At 37.4% G+C, this 20,108-nt stretch overlaps 1 protein-coding gene across 1 annotated transcript in view; it reads right to left on the reverse strand.

The window, feature by feature from the left end:
- LOC306854846 (phospholipid-transporting ATPase ABCA1-like) overlaps positions 1-20,108 on the reverse strand; it is a 38,769-nt gene that overhangs the window by 10,431 nt on the left and 8,230 nt on the right. Inside the window, exons 12-39 of the mRNA XM_079393095.1 lie at positions 19,000-19,205; positions 18,723-18,899; positions 17,562-17,784; positions 17,201-17,422; positions 16,825-17,029; positions 16,075-16,188; positions 15,792-15,963; positions 15,558-15,689; positions 15,028-15,167; positions 14,014-14,151; positions 13,711-13,931; positions 11,587-11,644; positions 11,084-11,286; positions 10,670-10,772; positions 5,838-5,986; positions 4,648-4,772; positions 4,480-4,572; positions 4,196-4,388; positions 3,322-3,416; positions 3,194-3,226; positions 3,000-3,105; positions 2,188-2,262; positions 1,932-2,101; positions 1,362-1,539; positions 1,161-1,276; positions 777-921; positions 378-501; positions 144-273 (exon numbers count right to left, since the gene is read on the reverse strand). Coding sequence (XP_079249221.1) covers positions 144-273; positions 378-501; positions 777-921; positions 1,161-1,276; positions 1,362-1,539; positions 1,932-2,101; positions 2,188-2,262; positions 3,000-3,105; positions 3,194-3,226; positions 3,322-3,416; positions 4,196-4,388; positions 4,480-4,572; positions 4,648-4,772; positions 5,838-5,986; positions 10,670-10,772; positions 11,084-11,286; positions 11,587-11,644; positions 13,711-13,931; positions 14,014-14,151; positions 15,028-15,167; positions 15,558-15,689; positions 15,792-15,963; positions 16,075-16,188; positions 16,825-17,029; positions 17,201-17,422; positions 17,562-17,784; positions 18,723-18,899; positions 19,000-19,205 — 4,046 coding nt within the window. The remainder of the gene's footprint in view (positions 1-143; positions 274-377; positions 502-776; positions 922-1,160; positions 1,277-1,361; positions 1,540-1,931; positions 2,102-2,187; positions 2,263-2,999; positions 3,106-3,193; positions 3,227-3,321; positions 3,417-4,195; positions 4,389-4,479; positions 4,573-4,647; positions 4,773-5,837; positions 5,987-10,669; positions 10,773-11,083; positions 11,287-11,586; positions 11,645-13,710; positions 13,932-14,013; positions 14,152-15,027; positions 15,168-15,557; positions 15,690-15,791; positions 15,964-16,074; positions 16,189-16,824; positions 17,030-17,200; positions 17,423-17,561; positions 17,785-18,722; positions 18,900-18,999; positions 19,206-20,108) is intronic.

A 20,108-nucleotide genomic window follows, 5' to 3' on the forward strand; every position in this document is an offset into this window, starting at 1 on the left:
TTATATCCATAATAAATATACACAGTACATATATATTATGTAAACAAACACTTTTATTTTGGATGCAATTAATCGCGATTAATCGTTTGACAGCACCAATGTTAATGTATTCAATTTCACACTGTTCAAACATACAAACGTACCTAAAATTAACAAAGAATTTATACTGCAGGAGAACAGTGAAGATGAAAAACACAATTCCTTCCATCGCCATTGCAAATAGGTTCTTCCCTACAAAATCCCAGGATAAAGGATCCAGATTCTGTTTGGTTCCTGTTGACATCCAAAAACAGGATGAATTCAAATTTAAATCTCACGGTTGTTCATGAATATTGCAGAACTATGTTTATCAGCGACAGATCGCTTCGTAAAATTACCCAGCCGCTGAAACGCGTCTGCCATGGCTTGGTTCTTGGCCATGTCAATGAGACCTCGACCCAGACAGAAGTGAGGGAAGATCAGAAAGACCTTCTTCAGGATCCTGTTAACCTCGTTCAAATGCTGAGTGCAACATGGAAATTAAATAAAGAAGAGATAAAAGTCTTATTGACTTTATTTTTTGCTTACATTTGACTTTTTTGTTATTTATTCAAGCTTTTTTCATTGAATGCTGTTTCTGTTTTTAGATTTTGTGATGCAAAATAGTTGTAAATTATCATTCTTTTTGTAAATTCTGTAAATTTCCTTTTCAAAATTAATGATTTCGAGCCAGGAACATGTTGTACATGGGTTAATCATGGTAAGCAATTAGCATCTGTGTGGTCGGCATCCCTTACCTCGTCGATAAAGAGCTCCAGGACAAAGGTGGCGACGCTGCCGTTGATGCCGATAAATAGGTTGATGGAGGTGAGGACCACGTAGGCAGTGCTAGGGACGGAGAAGATGAAGGAGGCTGGGTACATGAGTGGAGTGATAGACCAACTGCAACAGAGACAAACAAACAACACACTACTGATTTATGCTGCAATAGACAGGTGGATCAGCTTGGTTGACCAAGGAAGTTTTGCTGATTAAGCTGGTAAAACAGGCTGTGGGGCCATGCTGGGGACCAACAAAATAAAACATATAATATTTATGTCAGCAAAAGTAGTAAATACACTAATGTGCTGAAGAGTCATTAACTAAACCAGTAAATCTCCAGTGATGTAATAATTTCTCACCCATACAGCAAGAGTAAGAGCACCAGTGCAGGCAGATTCTTCTCAGATACATATGACTCTTGCTGGAAGCTGATGAAGATGAAGACCACTATAGTGGCTGGTACTGTATAGTTCAACTGCAACACAACAAGAAACATTAAATCTGTTTTAATAACCATTTTAAGATATTTCACAGCCACATCAAACTTGCAGAGAACTGACCATGTCCCATACGTAGTTGGTGGTCCAGTAGAGGATGGGCTTCACTCCACTGACAAACTGGAGGTGTTTTGATTTACTGACCCGTTCCTCAATAAGGAACAGGACAAAGCTGGCAGGAACAAATGACATGGCGAAAATAACACAAATGGACACCAGTACATCCACTGAAGTGGTAATCCTGCAAAGACCAGAGAAAAAGAAAAGTATTGACAAATTTTCACTTTTGCAAGAATTCGCTAAACAGTTTATTGTGTTTGCACCTTTATCTCAATTAAATAGTTTCTTTAATCAGTCAGATGTTAAATTGATGCAGACAGTGCATGCAAGTCAGGCTACGAGAGTAGAAATATATTCTTCATCCAAATTTTCACAATCTCTAATACTCACATACGATTCTCGCATTTTGCCCCTTAGTGAAACTTTGCACATGCATACAATCAGAATCCTATATAGCTCCTAAACTATTTTCTATTGGAAACAAATGAGCTCTAGTCTGTCATTTGTTGGAGATGAAAAGGTGGCTATAGTGAATTTCTCCCCTAGACCTCTTTGCAAACAGCGATTACATACAGGGCCATCTCTGTCAGCTGCTCCTTTGTGAGGTTGAGTGGGTGATTGTAGGCTGTTATTCCATATTTGCGTCTTTCCATGTCAGGTGGCAGGTTGGCACGAAGGAGACCATTGTTCATGATATTCACAAATGATGCCATGGCATGCCACCCTTTATTATTAAACCAGACCTGAGAGAGAGAACATATCACAGCTAAATGAAGAGATCAGGAGAAGGTTGAGCTTGAGAGAGGTCACTCACATGTGTCTTACTCACCTTCACGTTATTTTGGCTGGTGAGTCCCGCAAGGACATCTGGTAGTCTGTGAAGGAGCTGATCTAAAGAGCCATTCTGCATAAGAAAAAAAGTGCCAAACTAACAGTCATGCTACTTGACCAATAGGGGTATGTGATATGTATTGTCTACTATAATGTTGTTTTTTTACGATGGGCAACCTGACAATATCAAGTGTGTCACTCACTTTGCAATAACCAAACAAAAACACAACTGAAAAGTGTATAATTTTAATGCGTAAAATACATTTTAGACACAATATTGTCTGCTTTTGCACTATTTTTCTATGGAAATAGTTGCAAACAAAGTTATAGAACTATTGTGTGTCTTTGAGCAGCACACAAATCATTAAAAAAAAAAATGCATACATTCATTCATGCATTTTTAATTGCAGTGTAAATACATTCATGCCACCTTTAAGTTGCATTAAACAGTCTGTACAAATACACCTAAATGCCACTTCAGATACAGCCTCTGTGTCACCTCTGCAGTGCAAATATCGCTTTTTTTATTTGTTTTAATTGGTAACAGTCCTATAGTGTCTTCTTAGTCTAACTGAATTTTTTGATTAAATGTAAGAATTTGACATAAAAGATGATGCATGAATCTAATAAGGTTATAAAAATTGCTCTTATAAAAGTAAAAATGCCCCTGGATATCAAAATATAACCCCTTAATTGAAAAATTTATTTCTGCCATTGCTGAGAACTCACCACTGCACAGAATATGAAGAATGAAAATTCTTCAAAAATATCTATCAATATATAAACCAGCCAAAAACTTAGGTGGCATACCTCTGCAATGTTGTAGCGTGCTCTGATAGCCAAAACAGACTCCTCCAGGTAATGTGGCTCATCCACAGCTTGAGAGCTTTTAGCTCCAAGAGAGAAACCTCCATATCTGCGACAGGTAAGCAGAAATTATATGAACATCAATTCTAACTGAAATTAAATATTGAATGTTTAGATTTTCAATGCAATCAGCTCACCTAAATTCATTTACCCATTTTTTCGTCTTCAAACTGTGTGTGAGAGAGAAAAATTACACATCTCTGCTGTCAAAACAGATGATTTGAGTTTATTACTGAGTGTTTTAAGAAATAAATGAAAAAGGAACCTTTTCTTCAGAATCTGGGGATATGTTTTGATGAGGTAGTCAGAAATGTTGCGACCAGTCAAATTTAGCAGGAAATCACCTGTCATTGATTTTATCTACATGAAGAAAAGGTGGCAGTTTTAGTACAAAAACATCAAATAATATAAACAACAGCTAAACAATTATTCCATTAAAATCTGTGCTTTTAACATAACTTGCCATGGCCACTAACAAGCAAAATTATATATTTCAAGATCATTTTTAAACATTTATCTTGGTTTCTAAGTTCCTTTTTGTTTAGTTTTTTACTGTACAGACCAATAAATGTAAAAAAAAAAAAAAAAAATAAAAAATAATGAAAGTTTATTTCTGGGAACACACTAACTGTTTGCAACTAGCTAGCATACATCTTACAACATACTGCACATTCAAAGGTTTGGGGTCTGTAAGGATATTATTTAAGAATTAATACTTTTATTCAGCAATTTAATGCTTTAAATTGATCAAAGTGAAAGTAAAGAATTCTACTTTGTCACAAAATATTATTTTAAATAAATTCTGTTCTCTTTCTATTCATTAAAAAATCCTCAAACAAAAAATCAGTTTCCACAAACTAAGCAGCACAACAGCTTTCATCACTGAAAATAATAAGAAATGTTAATTATGCACCAATCATCATCTTAGAATGATTCCTGTGACATTGACAAATCATATTAAAGTAGAAAATAGTGCATTTAAGCTGTAATATTTCACAATATTATTCTTTTACTGTTTTCTTGAACAAAAAGGCAGCCTTAGTGAGCATAAAAATCTTCTTTTAAAAACAACAAACAAAATGTTACAGACCCACAACTTTTAAAAGTATTATTGATGAACACATGGATGGAGGACAGACCTGAGGAGGGGGGATTCCCCCTGCTCCCTCCGGGCAGTCCGGCAGCATCCTGCGGATATCATCAGTACTGCACTCACAGTCAGGGGACGGCTCCTCTACAGTCCAGTTGTTTTTATGAAGGAGCTGCCACATGCTGTAGGGAATCTGGGGCCGGACAAACTTTGTTTCAACTTCCTCTAAACACTCAGTGTCTCTGAAAAAGCACATAATTAAGCATCACATTACATTGATTAAATAAGCGAGTTAATTTTCTGTTATTGTTTTCTCAATGACAGGGATCCTACCCGCTCGGCTCCATACATTTGGTCCCAAACCCAGGTGGATTCAGCAGGGCATCCAGGAGGTGCTGTATGGCTGGATCCTGTGGGGCATCATTGCTTTATGGGAAAGAGAAAATAAGTGATCTGCAGGTGACAGCAGGATTTTTCTTCTCACCATCCCTGAATGTGTACCTGAAGAAGGTGAACTGTTCTCCATACATCCATGGCTGGAGCTCCAGGGATGGATATTTCCCAAAGGGTGGGACAATGAGACTGAAGAGCAGAGCGATAAGGACAAAAACCGCAGGAAGAACGATCTGCAAAACACAATGCCTTCATTTAAAAAAAAATCAACCATTGTTTTATAATGTTTTTGAAAGAAATATCTTAGCTGCATTTATTTGATACAATAAAAACAGTAATATTGTGACATTATTATTATTACAATAAAAAAAAACTGAATTAAAATATTTTAAAATGCAATTTCTTCCTGTGAGCAGCCATTACTCCAGTCTCAAGTGTCACATGATCCAAGAACAGCATTTATTTAAAATCTTTCGTAACATTCAAAATGTCTTACCTGTCAATTTTGAGCAATTTACTTGCTGAATAAAAGTATTTAATTCATATTGAACAAAATAGTGTATTTGACATTATATACTTTTTATATACATTATATACTTTTGTTAAATTGAAATGATTTCATAGTTTTTTTTAAATGCATATCTTTCTGATGACTGAATTTGTAATGACCAAAAGCATTCAAATTGTTGACGACACAGATAAGCTGATAACTATTTGAATGGTTTGACTGATATTCAAAATTCTATACTATTTTGTCTAAATAAATAAATAAATGATAAAAAAAATCAAATACATTGTCTTAAATGCCATAATTTGGGAATTTAGGAATACAATTTTTTTTTTTAGATTTGTTTACATTTAAGATTTTTTTTATCTATCTTTTTAAAAATAAACATTAAGTGAGCCTTAGATGACAGCAAATGTAATTAAATATTCAATAGCCATCGATACGTATGAAAGCCCTACAAGTGGCCTCAAAAACCTCATGGGAAGACAAGGAACAATATTACTAAGTGGACCTCCCAAATTACCTTACCTATTATTTCTAAGTACCAAATTACTTAGAATTTACTGCTGTCCCCCCCATTTGGAATACTAATGTACTAATGAAATATGCACTATAATACCAAGAACTTGTATTTGGATAATGCAATAAGACACTCACACACAAAAAAACATTATAATACATTGACAAGACTGTTGGTAGATTTTGGAACTGACATAATCAGTCAAGTGGGCACAATTATTAGTCAATCTTTCAAAAAGATTGTGGTAAGTGGTCTATCAGTACTGCGTACCTGAGCAAAAATGCCTCTGCGACTGCGAAGGGCATACTTCAGTCTTTTGGTGAAAAGCGCTCGAAGCTGCTGACATGTGAGGAAGCAGCCTGTTAGAGGAGCACTGCCACCCTGACCATCCCCACTCAGCGGTTGTGTCTCCTGAGCCTCTGTGTGCCAGAGAAAGACCTTCTGGTTAATGACATCTCATTACAGCTGTTCTGACCTGCATTACTGCTGCCAACAATAACTACAGCAATAAGTACAGATTTGTTTCATTTTGTACCTCTCCTGATTGGCCGTTTTTGTCCTGCCAGTGAAGCAGAGAGAAGAGCAAAACAAAAACAAAAAATCATATTTTAAATTCTTGACAAAACCAAGCCACACACTTCTTTTTTCGCCCTTTATGATATCAATTGAAATGACTGTTTCGGTGCGTCCCAACTTGCATAGTATCTTTTCTAAACATGATTTAACCCATTTCATCTTCTTTTATTGAACATCTAGTTCGGTCCATATATATTGGACACAGGGACAATTGAAAAAAGATTTTAGCTGCTGACCAAAACATATTCAAGTTACAGTTATATAATGAATGTGGGCTTAAAGTGCTCACGCTGTGCTTTAATTTGAGGGTATTCTCATCAATGTTGGAGGAAAGGTTAGATTACAGCTCTTTAATATGTAAATCCCCCCTTTTTCAAGGGACCATAAATAATTAAACAATTGACTAAAAAGCTGTTTCATGGACAGGAGTGGGCTATTCTTTCGTTATTTCTAAATCAATTAAGCAGGTAAAAGGTCTGGAGTTGATTCTAAGAGTGCCATTTGCATTTGGAAGCTGTTGCTGTGAACCCACATCATACAGTCAAAGGAACAGACAAGTTAGGCTTCAAAAACAAAACAAATCCATTAAAGAAATAGCAGGAACATTAAGAGTGGCAAAATCAACAGTTTGGTACATTCTGAGAAAAAAAGACCGCACTGGTGAACTCCGCAACATAAAAAGGCCTGGATGTCCACGGAGGACAACAGTGGTGGATGATCGGAGAATCCTCTCCATGGTAAAGAAAAACCCTTTCACAACATCCACACAGGGCCATGTGGGATTGGATTTTGTTTTTTTTTCCTTCAGAATAAAAAAATGTCATTCAAAAACTGCATGTTGTGTTTACTTGTGTTATCTTTGATTATTACTTAAATTTGTTTGATGATCTGAAACATTAAAGTGTGACAAACATGCAAAAAAAAATCAAAAAAAAAAAAAATCACACCACTGTATATACTTTACATACACCTTTCAGAATCTTCAAAATGTTAATTATTTTAAGAGCCGGGGCGTGAAAACTTTTTGAATTGGAAGATCAAGGTAAATTTAACTTGATTTGTCTTCTGGAAAACATGTAAGTATCTTTTACAGTAATGTTACATTTACTCCAATACTTTACACCTCTGATACAGAGCCGCAATTATAAAAACTGTGTCAGTGTCCAAATACAGGTGCATCTCAATAAATTAGAATGTCGTGGAAAAGTTCATTTATTTCAGTAATTCAACTCAAATTGTGAAACTTGTGTATTAAATAAATTCAATGCACACAGACTGAAGTAGTTTAATAATAATAATAATAATAATAATAATTCATTACATTTATATAGCGCTTTTCTGCTTTACTAAGCACTCAAAGCGCTCTACATTGTGAGGGGTGGTGTCTCCTCATCCACCACCAGTGTGCAGCATCCACCTGGATGATGCGACGGCAGCCATAGTGTGCCAGAACGCCCACCACACACCAGCTTACTGGTGGAGAGGAGACAGTGATGAAGCCATACTTTAAGTCTTTGGTTATTTTAATTGTGACTATTTAGGCTCACATTTAACCAAAACCCACCAATTCACTATCTCAACAAATTAGAATACTTCATAAGACCAATAAAAAAAAATGTTTAGTGAATTCTTGGCCTTCTGGAAAGTATGTTCCTCTACTGTATATGGTCTCAATACTTGGTCTGCTTTACTTCCTTCTGCTTTAATTACTGCCTCAATTCGGCGTGGCATGGAGGTGATCAGTTTGTGGCACTGCTGAGGTGGTATGGAAGCCCAGATTGCTTTGATAGCGGCCTTCAGATCATCTGCATTGTTGGGTCTGGTGTCTCTCATCTTCCTCTTGACAATACACCATAGATTCTCTGTGGGGTTCAGGTCAGGCGAGTTTGCTGGCCAATCAAGCACAGTAACACCATGGTCAATGAACCAGCTTTTGGTACCTTTGGCAGTGTGGGCAGGTGCCAAGTCCTGCTGGAAAATGAAATCAGCATCTCCATAAAACTTGGCAGCAGAAGGAAGCATGAAGTGCTCTAAAATTTCCTGGTAGATGGCTGCGTTGACTGTGGACTTCAGCCCAAATCATCACTGACTGTGGAAACTTCACACTGGACTTCAAGCAACATGGATTCTGTGCCTCTCCGCTCTTCCTCCAGACTCTGGGACCTTGATTTCCAAATGAAATGCAAAATTTACTTTCATCTGAAAAGAGGACTTTGGACCACTGAGCAACAGTCCAGTTCTTTTTCTCCACAGCCCAGGTAAGACGCTTCTGATGTTGTCTCTGATTCAGAAGTGGCTTGGTAGCCTTTTTCCTGAAGATGTCTGAGCGTGGTGACTCTTGATGCACTGACTCCAGCTTCAGTCCACTCCTTGTGAAGCTCTCACAAGTGTTTGAATCAGCTTTGCTTGACAGTATTCTCAAGCTTGCAGTCATCCCTGTTGCTTGTGCACCTTTTCCTACCCAAATTCTTCCTTCCAGTCAACTTTGCATTTAATATGCTTTGATACAGCACTCTGTAAACAGCCACACCTTTCAGTAATGACCCTCTGTGACTTACCCTCTTTGTGGAGGGCGTCAATGTTCCTCTTCTGGATCATAGCCAAGTCAGCAGTCTTCTCCATTATTGTGGTTTCAAAGAACAAGAGATACAGGGCTTGACGCTTACCTTTTCCCCAAGGAGCACATGTGCTCCTAAGTCAAAAAATTTAGGAGCGCATTAAAAGAATTTAGGGGCGCAATGCCAATTTTTCAAATGAGGTGTTTTAGCTTAATAAGGGGATACAAAGAGACATTTACAAGCACAATTATTTAATTTATCAGAATAAAGAAAGTACACAAGGTTTTTAAATAATTTTACTTCAGACACTATTTAATAGGCTAATTATGTAATTAGTTATAATTCTATTAAAATGTGTCGGTATACATTTTTCACAATAATCATTGAAGCTTTTGTCACGGTATATGTTTTTGTTTTTAAATCACAATATATCATTTCTAAGTGAAAAAAAGTGTTGTCCTCCTAACAGGTTAAATAACTTTATTAAAGATAATTTACTAAAAGACTTTTATAAAAAATACATAAAAATATAAAGTAAACAAGTGTTTCAAGATTAGAGTGCAACAGATTGTTCAAATGAACGAAAGAACAATATAAGTAAGGTCCCATTTATTAACATTAGTTAAAGCAGGTCAACATTAACTAAAAATGTGCAATAGCTAATTGCTGCAGTAGTTAATATTCTTTGTTAATGTTGATTAATAAAAAATACAACTATGTTAGCTCCATTGAATTATATTAAGACAACTTTTGATTTTATAATGTATTAAGTTGAAATTAAGATAGCATTATTAATAATTGTTTTTTTCATGTTAACTAATGGAACTTGTGTTACTGAACAATAATAACGAATCAGTCGTTGATATATAGATAGGCCCACTGTTCTCTATTATAGATCAGTGGATGGGCCATGGTTTAGCTTAGAAACAATGTTGGAAAATAAATAGCTCATTAAGTCTTTAAGTAAGAATTATTTGATGCTATTGTGAAGACTAAAGCGAATATAAATATCTAAATGACTGAGTGTGAAACATTATTTACACAGTTTTAGGAAAGTAGCGCAGCTGATTTGTTTACTGGGTTACCGGGGTAACGGCAGCGCCCTCTAGTGGCGAATGTGCGTCATTCAGCGCGTCTTCACTTTAACTCGCTCCGCTTTTCTTCTCATCTGTGCTCATTTAAATTAAACCGTTGCCTTTTTAAAGTTCTAAAGTAATCATATAAGGCTGTATCCCAATTTTTCCATAAATAAACAGAATAAATTAATACGTTTGTTATAGGCTACTGTATAAGTTACTGTTTTGTATTTTGTTTTGTATTCGCACTTGTGCTCCTAAATACATTTTCCAGTTCGCACACATCTATTTTTAGTCGCAAATGCGAGTGAAATGCTCGCACTGTCGAGCCCTGAGATACCCAGAATTTATACTGTAGAGATGGTCAATAATTGAAACTCAAATGTAAATATTCTAATATTTTGAGTTACTGATTTTTGACTTTCATCAGCTGTAAGCTCTAATCATCAAAATTAAAACAAAACACTTTTTAAATGTTTTACTTTACATGCAATGAATCTAAAATATATGGAAGTTTCACTTTTTGAAATAACTTACAAGAAAAAAATGTACTTTTTCACATCATTCTAATTTATTGAGATGCACCTGTATATGGACCTAACTGTACACCTACAGAAAACATGCTAGTATTACATATCGTTGTCTTGGGATGCAGGGGTCAGCTGCATAAAACATAGTCACTGTGTCAAAACTGTCTAAAGAAATATACGGACCAAGTTTTACTTTTTGGATTCAAATTAGACCAGTCTACTTTTTTTCTGTAAAAGACATAAAAAGTTTATGACTACTCCTAAATAAAAAACATAGATCACTAACCTTCTAAGATTTTTTTTTGCAACCGGGCACAGATTTAATCTCATTGGCTCAGTGCTTATGGAATGTATTCCTTTACCTGTGTCTCTGTCCTCAGACGGCGCCCCCTGGTGGACTGGAGATGCTGCTGGCTCCTCAGGGTCTGCATCTACACCTGTCTCCTCTGCCACACGCAAAAAGATCTAAAATATACAAGCAAAGCTAAACTTTACAGTCTGGAAAAGCCCCTTCTGCCTCCACATGGTGAGAAGACGTATTATGTTACAACAGCAGCCATGAGGATAAACACTCTCTACTTAGTACAGGTTTATTATTAGCTAATGTTAGAACCCACAAAGACTTGAGAGGGATTTTCTCTCTTGGCGCCAGAAAGGGAAAATGATTGGCCATCGACAGACCAGTATACCACAACCTTGAACTTCAGTGAGGGGTAAATCCTTTTACAGTAAGAATGAATCAGTGGAGACAACGAGCTGTTTCAGAACTGTCTCACCTCTTCTAACGTGGTGTCTGACAATCCATAACTGACCACACCAAACTCGCCCTGCCGTTTGTCCAGTTCGTTCAAAAAGAGGGCGAGACTGCCGTCCTCTGAGGCAGCATGGGGCAAGTTGATGACCGCCTCTCTGCCGATGTCCTCCACCAGCTGTGCATCAGGGATATACTGCTGTGCAAGAGCCATTAGGGCGGCAACATCTAAAACAGGAAGGTATCAGTGCCCAAAGATCAGGGATGGGCAACTCAGACCCTAGATATCCACTTTCCTGCAGAGTTTGATGCCAACCCTAATCAAAAACACCTGAAGAAACTAATAGAAGTTTTCAGGATTACTAGAAAGCTACAGGCACAAGAGTTTGATTATGGTTGGAGCTAAACTCTGCAGGATCCTGAAGGCCAGAGTTGCCCAGCCCTGTCTTAAAAAATACAGAGGCCTAGATTTAAACAGCATTACAACATGTGATGCAAACAACCCTTGTAAGCCAAAGCTGGACCTACCAAATCCATTCTCTTCACTGCCCAGTCCTGTGTCATCACTTACTGAGGAATCGCTGTCCTGAAACACAGAGACCTTATTATTATTTTAATATTATGAAGGAAAGCAGTGTATAACTGGTGCACTACTATCAGGGTGTTTTCACACCTGGCTCGTTTGGAGCATTTACTTTGGAACATTGTGTTTTTTTTGTGGTTCATTTAAGCATATGTGAACATGACAATCACACTTAGATCTGCACCAAAGCAAATCGGTCTGAGATCACCTGAACAAGGTGGTCTCACCCCAATTCAAACCAAACTTTGGAGCAGTTTAGTAATGGCGAGAAAGCAATCTAAATAGGGCTGTCAAAATGGCAGAAAAACTAAATTCGAATTTTGTACTTAAATATTATCCATATTCAAATGATATTCAAATTTAAAAAGGCATAATTTCAGTTAGGGGGAAAAAAGCTTTTGGCTTCTCCCCTGATGAGCAAAATATTACTAATGCATGTTTCTTCAAAGCAATAAAATAACAGGACTATCTTTGAAAAAAGTGCATAATGTTTAACGTTTATAAAACATATATAATAAATTCATTTGCTTAAACAATTAGAAACAAAACAGCATCATATATGTGTGTACAGTTTAATACAAAGGACCGAAAACAATCACAAACAGTACTTTTTCATTTAAAAACATGAGTGGGACAGGGAAAAACTGCCATAAAGTCTTTTAAAAGTTGAACTTGCATTAATTTTACATGGCTTTCTAAACACGAGGCTCTCCTGTGCGAGACGCAAGTGCAATGGTGATAGATGTCCCTCTAGAAAATGCGATATGAACGAAATATGAATTGGTTTCAGTTTTGATGCAAACAACATCTCCGCATTGATGTTTTTTCCGCAATATTTTGTATTAACAACGTAGCAGCACCGCATCTAGTAGGTTCAACTGGATAAGCAATGAAAAACATTAAAATGCAACGACACTTACATCTTGTGTGCCACTGATAAGGCAGCCTGACGCACACCTATAATTCTAATGCAATGTTTTACATTCGAACGTATATTTTTATTTTAAATTCAATGAATATTCAAAATAATTTTTTTTTTTTACAGCACTAAATCTAACCCAACAGTAAAATGAAACAAGCTGTATAACTCATAATGGGAAATGCAGGAAGGCAGTCATGGCCTAATGGTTAGAGAGTTAGACTTGTAACCCAAAGGTTGGATTGGAAAGGCAGCAGGCAGCGGAATCCTGCAACATGCACTTGACCAAGAAGACCAGGATAGTTTTACTCACATGTAACTTGTTTTGAAATATTGCCTTGTGAAAGCAAAGTGAGCCAAGAAGAAAAAAAACGCAATATTGTAACAATTTAAATGGATAGTTCACCCAAAAATGAAAATTCTGTCATTAATTACTCACCCTCGTGTTGTTCCAAACCCGTAAGTCCTTCTGTTCATCTTCGGAACACAATTTAAGATATTTTTGATGCATTCTGAGAGCTCTCTGACCCTCTATAGACAGCAATGTCATTTACACGATCAACGTCCAGAAACGTAGCAAGGAGATCGGTAAAATAATTCATGTGACATCAGGGGTTCAACTCTAATTTTACGAAGCTACGAGAATACTTTTTGTACGCAAAGAAAACAAAAAATAACGACTTTATTCAACAATTCGTCTCCTCCGCGTCACCCTAGCGCAATTTTGGAGAGTATCCACTGAGTGTAAACAGTGTACGCTGTTCTGTGTCAGCTGTGCCACGTGTATACGCGGTTTACGTCGCTTGCGCTTTGATTTGAATGAAAACAGCATATCCGCGTGGCGCAGCTGACACAGACACTAGGGTGACGCAGATCTGAGCCTTGATCGTGTTAGGATCCTTGCTGTCTATGGAGGGTCAGAGAGCTCTCAGAATGCATCAAAAATATCTTAAATTGTGTTCCGAAGGTGAACAGAGGTCTTACGGGTTTGGAACAACATGAGGGTGAGTAATTAATGACAGAATTTTCATTTTTGGGTGAACTAATCCTTTAAGTCCCTGTTTTGGAAGAAAAAATATACAGGTCTGAAGATGTTCTCAAGGTACTTAATAGGAAATGGATTTTCTGCTCTTCTTGTGGGTCATCTCACCTTGGTAACTGCAGTTAAAGGGAGTTTGCCAGTGTTGGTGGTGCTGGGCATACTATGCATCTCTCTCTTCACCAGCGTAAGGTAGTATCCAGTACCAAGACGTGCCTTGAGGAAGAGCGACGTTCCACAGCAGCACAGCTTCCCCTGCGAAATGATTGCAATGCGGTCACCGAGGAGATCAGCCTCATCCATGTAATGTGTGGACAGAATGATGGTGCGGCCTGAAAACCAAAGGGCATTTAGTCTGATAGCTGACAAACCAGTAGGTACAGTAATTTTTCAAATAGCAAAGATTTAAAAGACCTTCGCGGTACTTGAGCAGAAGGTCCCAAATCCCACGGCGGGAGTAAGGGTCCACACCAGCTGTGGGCTCATCCAAGACCACAACCTTTGACCCGCCTATGAAAGCGATTGCAACAGATAGTTTCCTTTGCATGCCACCTGACAAGAAAGACAAAAAACAAACTCAAGCGATCGACTCATATTGCTTTCATATGCAACTTTTAACTATACCACATTCCTATTCACGATCATTCATGGGCAGCATCAGTGAAAACAGGCCTTACAGATTGCCAAGAAGCTCTTTCAGAAGGGCAATTTGGAAAACCCGCGTGATACATACTTTGTCTGGAGCTGAAGTTCGTGCACGAAGTGTTGGTATTGATCCCTACACGTATTGGGGAATTTACCAATTTTTTCCAGGACATTTCCTTAGACAATGAAAGTTATCCACAGTGTCCTCAGCAGCTCAGATGGAGGGAGTCTATGGAGACTCCTATGTTCGTTAGTGCATCCCAAAACACAACACTTGAAATGCCTTTTTGGCGCTGACATTTTATATCTCCAGCAGCTACAGCAAGTAATCAGCAATGGTGGAGGCGGACCACAGCTTCTCACTCAGGGCTGTGTCTATGCTTATAGGTCTGCGTCACAAATGGGTGGGACTTTTTCCCCTCGGTGACGTGAACAGAGGGAGAATCTGAAACAGCTCGTTCTAAGAGACTGTTAATGATTTTTTTTAGTTTATAAAAAAATGAGTGGGTGGATTTTTGCCATTATAGGCTGGGTTTTTTTTCACACACTGCGGCCACACAACTGTGTTCTGAACAGCTGACATCTATTCAACCTAATTCATTATATACCTTTCTATCAAAGTTATCTGACATTATCAAGATGAATTTGTTCTGAAACTGTTTAACTCGAGTTCTTGATACATTTTATTACCATTTTCTAAACTACAGCGAATAAACTGTGATAATGTGAGAAATGCTGACGATGTCTGAATAAATGTTGGTTTGACTGTATTTGTTAATCTACCTGAAAGGTTTTTGGTCTGCTCGTGTCGCTTGTGTTGTAAGCCTACATCCTCCAGAAGTGAATTTATCTCCTTCTTCACTTCCCCCATGCTCATGCCCTTCATTCGACCGTAGAACCATACATGCTCCTCCACCGTCAGACTGCAGTGGCATAGATGTTAAACATACAGCATATGTTAGTATAGAAAGTATTAGTTTGACTCATATGGCAACACAAATGTTAATATTACGATTCCAAAAAAGTACTGTTATACCATGTCAATAATGTTGGTTATTATATCAATATTATATTATCATTCAGTGCTTTTATTGCCATAGAATAATGATTAATTAGTAATTATTGTGTCAAAAAGCAAAAAAAAATACAAAAATTAAAAATCAGTTACTGATGAGCAGACATTTTAATATTAAAGTAATCAGTATATGCATCACCTTTAAAAAATAACATCAGTGGACCTCAAAGTCAAATTAACACAGTACATGTAAAATGATCATATGTCTTTTTTTGATTTTTGTTGATTGGTGCCCTACATGTCAAAGAGGACGTTGTGCTGGGGACAAACTCCCAGAGTCCTGCGGATCATATCCATATCTGTGCGAATGTCCATTCCCTTCACGTATACCGTACCAGCAGTGGGAGGAAACAGTCCTGTTAGAATGGACCTGTGAGTCAAATCATCAGTTTAATCATTGAATGGGTTAAATCAATTAGTCAGAGTTTGACAAAGATTTTAAAGTAAATTAAATGATTTGTTAAGCTCTCACATAGTGGTCGTCTTGCCAGCTCCATTATGACCCAGAAAAGATGTTATTTGGCCCTCATAGAACTTCATGTTAAGGTGATTGACAGCAAGCTTGGCCCCTTTTTTATAAATCTTCACTAAGTTCCTTATGGAAACTCCCAGAATTTGGTTTGCCGGTTCAGCTTCAATCCAATCTGTAATCAACATCGCAAGACATATTTAATCAAAAACATGCTCTACACATCACACAAATACTGAAAACCTCTGTATTTCAAACATTGTCACTTATTGCTTGATGCTCTCACCATCAGGTTCATCTCTAGGTGCTGGAGGAACAGGCAACCCCACCTCTAATGGTACCCCACCCCAGTAATTCAGCTGGAAGATAAAATACCACGGTCTGGGGATCCCATACTGCCCTGTTAAACACATTCAATTATTGTCGTATTTTTACATACAGATGAAATCAACACAATGAGTGTGTTTATCATTTATGTTTAATAAGCCAAGTTATAAAACAAACTGCATTTGACATGTACCAACATGTTACTGTGATTGCATTAGATAATAATGCCATGATATTTTGATGCTGCATAGTATGTGAACATACAGACAAAACTATTTTTTCCCTGATCAAAAGTGACATTAAAGACTTTTATATTGTTGCAAAATATTTCTGTTTCAAATAAATTCTGTTCCTTTCAACTTTCTATTTATCCTGAAACAAATGTACCAGGAATTCCACAGACAGCACAGTTTTCAACATTTATAATAATAGAAAATGTTTCTTGGGCACCAAATCAGTATATTAGAATGATTTCTGAAGGATCATGTGACCCCGAAGACTGTCGTAATGATGAAAATTCAGCTTTGCATCACAGGAATCGATAACACTTTAAATATTTTACAATAGCAAACAGTTATTTCAAACTGTAATTATATTTCATACTAGTAGTGCTTTTACTGTATTTTAATCATTTATAAATCCACAAAAGTTAAAATATCAAAAGGAAGACACAGTTAGAATCACGTCTGCTCACAGAAAGATGCTTTACCTGGAAAAACAGCTTCAATGTACCAAGTAGCCAGTGCATAGATGACGGCATCTGCATACAGCATCACAATGGAGATGGTGAAGTTGTAGCTGTCTCCCTCCATGGGGCTTGATCTCAAGTTGAACCACTGGATCCCCACACCCTGCTCTTCATACTGCGAGAAATACTCACAGCCAAAACCAAAGGCTACTGGTGACAGGAAGCTCTACAGGGAAACAAGGCATCTGAATTGCAGGGTTTATCATGAACAGACAGAAATGTAAGCTGTTATTTTCTAATAATCTTCCCCTTTGCAGCTCTCAATCACATTCCTGTATATATTTTTGATATGTGTTGCATGACGATGCCAGCAGGGAAAGCAGATGAAAGCTCTCACCGCTAAGACCCTGTGTGTGCTGGTCAGATAATCCCTCCAGGCCACACACAGCACATACGGCAGGTACAGAGTGAAGTAAATGAGTCCTCCACACGCTGCTGCCAGGTTAGCTCGTGAGAAGAATGTGCTGATGAGGAAGCAAAGCATGATGGTGGCTGTAGCAAATGCAGCCAGGAAGAAGAAAACAACAGCCGGGTCACTGTAGGGTAAGATATCGCCCCACTGCAGGAGACAGAAAAGAGTCAGAAACCTCAAACAGAGTATATTTATCTCAATAAAGCTTTTGACACATGAGAACGGAAAAACAAGTACTTTGGGCTCAAGAGAGCTGTAACTTTGTTTTCACACTATCAGAGTTCACCTTAAGGGCGGCGATAAGCAGTCCAGCGCTCAAAAGGAAGGGCAGGTAACTGCTGATGAACCAGCTGAGCCACAGCATGCCAGAGCTCAGACCCATGATACGCATTGTCTCCTTCAGACGAGCCTCTTTCTCATAGACAACACCCTTTATGATCATAGCCACTGAATAGATCCACGCCAGTGTCATAAACAGAGGCAGAGAACGATTAAGGACGCGTATAAACCTAAGACAAGAGGATGAAGACAAGTGTCCAAGACAAAGATGTGGCCAAGTTCTTAGAAATATGGTTTCATATGGTTTGGAAACATTTTTATAAAAGTTTGTGACACAATATCAAGTAAAAACTACTGTTGTGAAAGTTTGGCGTCTATAAGGTTTTGTAACGTTTTTTGAAAGAAGTCTCTTATAGGCTGCATTTATTTGATCAAAAATAAAGTAAAAACAATAATATTGTGAAATGGTACTACAATTTAAAATATCAGTTTTTTAAATATATTTGTTAATTGTAATTAAATGTAATTTATTCCTGATGTAAAGCTGAATTTTCAGCATCATTACTCACATGATCCTTCAGAAATCATTCTAATATGCTGATTTAATTATCAAGAAACATTACTTATTATTATCGATATTAAACAATACTGTGCTGCTTTATATTTTTGTGGAAACAAAACATTTTTGAATAGAAAGTTCAAAAGAACAGCATTTATTTGAAATAGGAATCTTTTGTAACATTATAAATGCCTTTACTGTCACATTTGATCAACTTAAGGAAATTAGCTGAAAAAAAAGTTAATTTACCCCCCCCCCCCCCAAAAAAAAAAATGAAAGGGTAATGTACATCATATTATCTTAATCATTATCTTTTCTAAGTTCTAAAATTGATTTTTCATTTCTAAAATCTTTAACAAACATCAATTCATCATTTTTTTGAGATTGTACCATATGACATTTTACAACCAATCTTGCCTTTATGCTATAAAAAGTAAATAATAATAATTATAAATTAATGCCAATTAACATTAGTCTCATAATAATATAATTTTAAAATAATGTTAATAATAAACATACCAAAAATAAAAGTATTAATGGATGTAGCACAAAGTTATTGTACATTGTGGAATAACATCATGTGGTGTGAAACAGAAGAGTGCAACTCACACGTCATCAACAAAGCAAGGGTAGGGCATCTGTTGCACATATATGCCCATTTTTGGCTCTTTACCAGTGAGCAAATGTGTCACAGCTCTCTCAACTAAATCCTGAACGTAAATAAAACCACCCCAAACATAGCGGAGGTCACTGAACGGTTCAGCAGCCGGGCCTGGATCCCAAAATCTGTCACATGATAAAACACGATATCAGCTTCATTAAGGAAGCGTTACATAAATCATTTTCTTCTGTAAACTTAAGTGTGTGTGTGGACATTTCAGCATACTTGTCTTTGATCTTGTTTGTGCGGGTTACATCGTCTATGTCCATGCGGATCTTGTACTTGACATGGGGAGGCAGAGAGGATGATGAAGGCTCTTGAAGGAGGAAGACAATTCCGGCCCAAAACTGACGATCTTCCAGTAGCTCCAGGGCTCGCTCGACCAACTCACCCTCTGTGGCCAGACCCTCCATTTTATTCAAAGAGAAGCACTGGAGTAATAGAGGGTATAGATAAGCAACAGTCCAATACAAAAGTTGTTGACAATAACTGGCCTGGCTCTGAAGCATCTTAGATCTATTAAAGGGGTGGTTGATCACTTTTCACAACGTTAGTTAGTGTGAATGTTGCTGTTTGAGCATAAACAATATCTGCAAAGTTGCGCCGCTGAAAGTTAAATACAAACGGAGATATCTTTTAAAATTCTGTCAGTTTAATGGCTACAAAAACGGCTCGTAGGGACTACAATGAGCTACTTCCCGGATTCGTTACGTCACAAACCCAGATAAACCCTGCCCCCGGGAACATGCAGCAAATGGGGTGAGGCCATGTTGTGCTGCTTATAGAAGAGGAAGAGAAAACTAGGGATGCATGTAAAAATCTATTCATATATGAATCGCAATTCTGTCTTCTAACGATTCTAATGGATTCACAAGTTTCAAAATCAATGTTCTAGAGCAGCGGTTCTCAATCCTGTTCTGCATCTCTCTCTCTCTCGCTCATATAAATCATCAGCTCAGCTCCAACAATGAACTGTTCCATTTATACACAGCTATGAGAAGCGTATATAAAAAATTATGTATTTATCCAGGTTTTCTGTTCGTTCACACAGGCACGAACTGATTGGCAGCTGCCTTTAGCGGAGCCTTTACTGATTACCTGCACTGATCAAAGCATTCGGCACGGTCGTCTGTGAGTGACGTCACCTCCCAATACAAACACGCCCCATAGTATAGTCCCGCCCACTCACATTGATTGACAGCTTTCCGTGAAGACATAGGAAATTCAAATGCAAAAGGAAGTGCGATTCCATTTGAGTTTTGGCAGGTTATATGCACGACGCAGAGAAAGTGAAAATGCAAATGTGGTAATTAATATTGTTATTTAAATATGAC

The sequence above is a fragment of the Barbus barbus genome (genome assembly GCF_936440315.1).
Source record: "Barbus barbus genome assembly, chromosome: 35".
In the NCBI taxonomy this organism is placed as follows: Eukaryota; Metazoa; Chordata; class Actinopteri; order Cypriniformes; family Cyprinidae; genus Barbus; species Barbus barbus.